The 4,116-nt window shown below is 40.8% G+C and overlaps 1 protein-coding gene across 1 annotated transcript in view; it reads left to right on the forward strand.

The window, feature by feature from the left end:
• The window catches only part of SS18L1 (SS18L1 subunit of BAF chromatin remodeling complex), an 18,706-nt gene extending 16,136 nt beyond the window's left edge, over positions 1 to 2,570 (forward strand). Inside the window, exons 9-10 of the mRNA XM_015818141.1 lie at positions 1,066 to 1,193; positions 2,447 to 2,570. Of these exons, the coding sequence (XP_015673627.1) occupies positions 1,066 to 1,193; positions 2,447 to 2,473 (155 nt within the window). The 3' untranslated portion in view covers positions 2,474 to 2,570. The remainder of the gene's footprint in view (positions 1 to 1,065; positions 1,194 to 2,446) is intronic.
• The last annotated feature ends 1,546 nt before the right edge of the window (positions 2,571 to 4,116 follow it).

Raw genomic sequence — 4,116 nt, forward strand, 5'->3', positions numbered from 1 at the left:
GCTTAGAAGGAAGTCCTTTATTTCAGAGCTGAATTCCTGGCCAGCAATCAAAAGCCAGGGATGACTTCACAAGAGGAACTATAAGGTAAAGAAAGGCAGGTCAAGGAGCAAGAGAGTTGTTTCCAACAAAGATGGAGGTCCAGGAGATGTTCTGGCATTGAATACAGGTAGTCTGTCATGGTTCCGATAGATGAAACTCTTCAAAAGAACTTCGAGGCATTGTTTACCTTAAAGAATCTTTTATTCGAGAAACAAAGTATTGGCACTACATAGTTGAAACCAAAAACTAAATTCCCTCCCCTGGGTACAAAGTAACAAAGCACAATTCCCTGCTCCAATAAACAGTAATAAATCACATTCCCCAATCAGCTTGAAGCACAGGCTTTCTCCCCAGCTCTCCAGCCTGCCAAAACCCTATCAGCTCTGAGCCCAATATCCTTGGGTTCCCACGGTTGAGTTATTATTGTTATGTCCAGCTAGACTCTCATCCACATTCCCCCTCCTAGCATCATCTAACTCTAACTCTAAAAGCAATAGAGGAAAATGGCTGCATTTCCATCTGTTGTGAAAGCAAGAATATCCGATGTTAGCAGTGTTGGCATCCGCCCTCCCTTACAAAAAGGACAAATCCTGTAATGCAAACAAAAGCACAGGTTAGGGGTTGTCTCTTGGCTTGTTAGGGTGTTTCTTATAGAACCTATTAATGAGTCTGTCAGCTTTTACATCGCTAGATTTCACCCAGGTGGCCTCAGACAATGGATATCCCTGCAATTTCCCTTTAAAAATTCTTGAATCAAGAATACGCTTTAGTTCATAGTGAGTCTGTCCTGCCACTACGAGAGGTCCAGGTGCCTCCTTAGGGGGAGGTCTTAAGGTGGAATCCCGAAAAGGTTTGCAGGCCATCCAAGACTGCCCGTTTCCTTTGGCTAAACCCCCTGATTGCTAAATATGAAAAGTCCGGTCACAGAAAACCAGCAAACCAAAGAACACAGAAGTTGGGATTTGATCTCTGTCTTGTGAACTCTTGTCAAAAATTCTGCTGTTTCTTTCCCCCCCCCCCCTCAGGACCTGCCCAAGGAACTTCGTCACAATATTCTAGTTACCAACAAGGACAAGGACAACAGTACGGAAGCTACAGAGCTTCACAAACCGGACCATCTGCACAGCAACAGAGGTCTTATGGCTATGAACAGGTAAGCTGGGGAGGGATTGAGCTGACGTGAGATGCGTTGGGCTGGGCAAAATGAGAAATTGTAGACCAGTGTTTCTCAACCTTGGCAACTTTACGATGTGTGGACTTCAACTCCCAGAATTCTCCAGCTAGCGTTGCTAGCTGGAGAATTTTGGGAGTTGAAGTCCACACATCGTAAAGTTGCCAAGGTTGAGAAACACTGTTGTAGACCCAAAGAACATTGGGAAGCTCCAGGTGTGGCAGTTTTATTCCTGAAAAAGAAATAGTTGAGAAATAAGACTTATTTGCTTGAACGATTTGTTTTCAGGGCAGAGAATCTGTATTCTACTGTATTTTTACGGTAACCTTATGTCCACTCTGAAATATTTAGTGAAATTTACTTTCATTTCACTCAAGGGGGTCAACAGTATTGCACCCACAATATTCCAGTAGGGTATCTGTGCGCTCCCAAAATTAAACCAGAAGAGGTACCTCTTAAAAAAGTGAAACTAGATGAAAGTGAGGTTTCTTGAAAGAGAAATCACCAAGAATGAATGAAATTTGGAGTATTTTTTTAAAAAGAAAAAAAAAGATGGTATTTGGGAAACAATCGGTACAGGTAGTCCTCGACGTACGACCACAATTGAGCTCAAAATTTCCATTGCTAAGCGAGACACTTGTTAAGTGAGTTTTGCCCCACTGTATGACTTTGCTTGCCACTGTTGTTAAGTGAATCACTGCAGTTGTTAACGTTACGAAAACGCTTGTTAAGTGAATCTGGCTTCCCCATTGACTTTGCTTGTCAGAAGGTGGCAAAAGGGGATCATGTGACCCCGGGACACTTCAAGTGTCATAAGTATGAGTCAGTTGCCAAGCCTCTGAATTTTGGTCACGTGACCCTGGGGATGCTGCAATGGTCCTGTGAAAAACATTCATGTCACTTTTTTCAGTGCTGTTGTAACTTTGAACGGTCACTAAAGAAATGGTTGTGAGTCAAAGGCTACCTGTACTTTCTGGAATTTTTGTTCTGTTCTCCCTTGAGATATTTTTTCCCAATCTTATTAACTCTAAGCTTGGAAAAGGTTGTCTCTGTGCCTTTCTTCTCCAGTCCTGATCGCTTTTGAGAAGATCTGACAGATATTTGGAAAGTTTGTCTTGGACGTCCTTAAATTCTGTAAAGGAAAAAGGGGGGATATGTGTGTGCTTTACACTGTGCGTAGAAATGAATTATTACATTAATTCCTCTCTTTTATTCACTTTCCCAATGTCTAACAGGGCCAATATGGAAACTATCAGCAATAAAATGACAAGCGCCTGTGTCACCTTTGTTTTCAATATTTATGTCCATTTTTTGGGAACTTGGATGTATGGGCAAGTCTTTTTTTTTTTAATGATTGATGATTGATGGATCGTAAGATGTTGGATACCGCTGTAGCACAGAGAAGCGTTTGTATGTGAAATAGTATTCATTTCATGCTGGATATGAAACAGTGCATTACAGTACTGGCAACGAGGCAATGTTTGGATGGTCTGGTACATTTTGGTGCTGCTGTTAATAGTCCTTGCAGAAGTTCTTCCATCACTTTTTGCCATCTCCTCTTTTGAGGTATAACATTGGAGAAACCAAGAGGTCACCAAGAGGTTTTTTGACCTGCTTGTTATTTTTTTTCACAAGATCATCGGCAACCTAGCCTTCTTCGGATCTGATGGACCACTACCCAGCGGGAAGATGTTTGTGGGCTGTATGACAAGCATGTAACTGAATATATCTTTCATTTTCTGTTAACCCAACTGGGTTGGCACTGGGATATCCCAACCCAGATGTGTTTCAGCTATTCACAGGGGCACTTCCTTTGAAATGCGTTGCTCTTCGTTAGATTCTAATTGGGCTCAGTGTATTATAAAATGTACTTAATTGAGCTAGGATGGAAACCACAGCTACTGGGATGTAGGGATATATATTTGAGATTTGCTCAATATGTGGGACAGTAATTTTGTATATGACTCACTCATCTTCAATTTGTTAGGACATAGAATAATAGGGTTGGAAGGGACCTTGATGAAGGGTCTTATGATCCAACCGCCTGCCCAAGACTGTATACCATTTTGGATAAATTACAGGTAGTTCTTGACTTACGGCCACAATTGAGCCCAACGTTTCTGTTGCTAAGCGAGCCATTTGTTAAGTGAATTTTGCCCCATTTTACGACATTACATGACATGGTTATTAGGTGAATCTGGCTTCCCCACTGACTTTGCTTGACAGAAGGTCACAAAAGGGGAACGCATGACCCTGGGACACTGCAACCGTCACAAATATGAGTCAATTGACAAGCATCTGAATTTTGATTATGTGGTTATGGGGACACTGCAATGGTCGTAAGTGTGAAAAATAGTCTTAACTCACTTTTTTCAGTGCTGTTGTAATTTTGAATGCTCACTAAATGAACTGTTACAAGTCAAGGACTACCTGTATTTGATTATTTGATTGCTGGGATTTATTCTTAAATTAACATTGGAATAGACCCGGAGGTGGGATGTGTGATGGCCTTATCGCTCCTGACAAATCAATACCAAGGAAATATTTATCTGCAGGAACATTGGCAAATGTTACAAGAAATGTATATTGACCCAAAGGTGCTTTTTTCCAAAAGGCAACTGGACTTTCTTGTTTTGCTTGAAGACATTTCGCTTCTTATCCAAGAAGCTTCCTCAGTTCTGACTGAATGGTGGAGAATGGAAGGATTTAAATTCCTTTCATCAAGGAATATAAGCACCTTTGGGACAACCAGGATTTGGATAACTGAAAATCTCCATAGACAAATGTACATTGAGCTTCTAGGAAAAAGTGCTTAATTTTCATACTATGATTTTGGGGTTTTTTTCCCAGCAGATTAAAATTATTAATGTGTATTAAAAATACACATTTAACATGTGTATTTTCA

This window comes from Protobothrops mucrosquamatus, unplaced genomic scaffold (genome assembly GCF_001527695.2).
Source record: "Protobothrops mucrosquamatus isolate PMUCROS unplaced genomic scaffold, P.Mucros_1.0 scaffold683, whole genome shotgun sequence".
NCBI classification, from domain to species: domain Eukaryota; kingdom Metazoa; phylum Chordata; class Lepidosauria; order Squamata; family Viperidae; genus Protobothrops; species Protobothrops mucrosquamatus.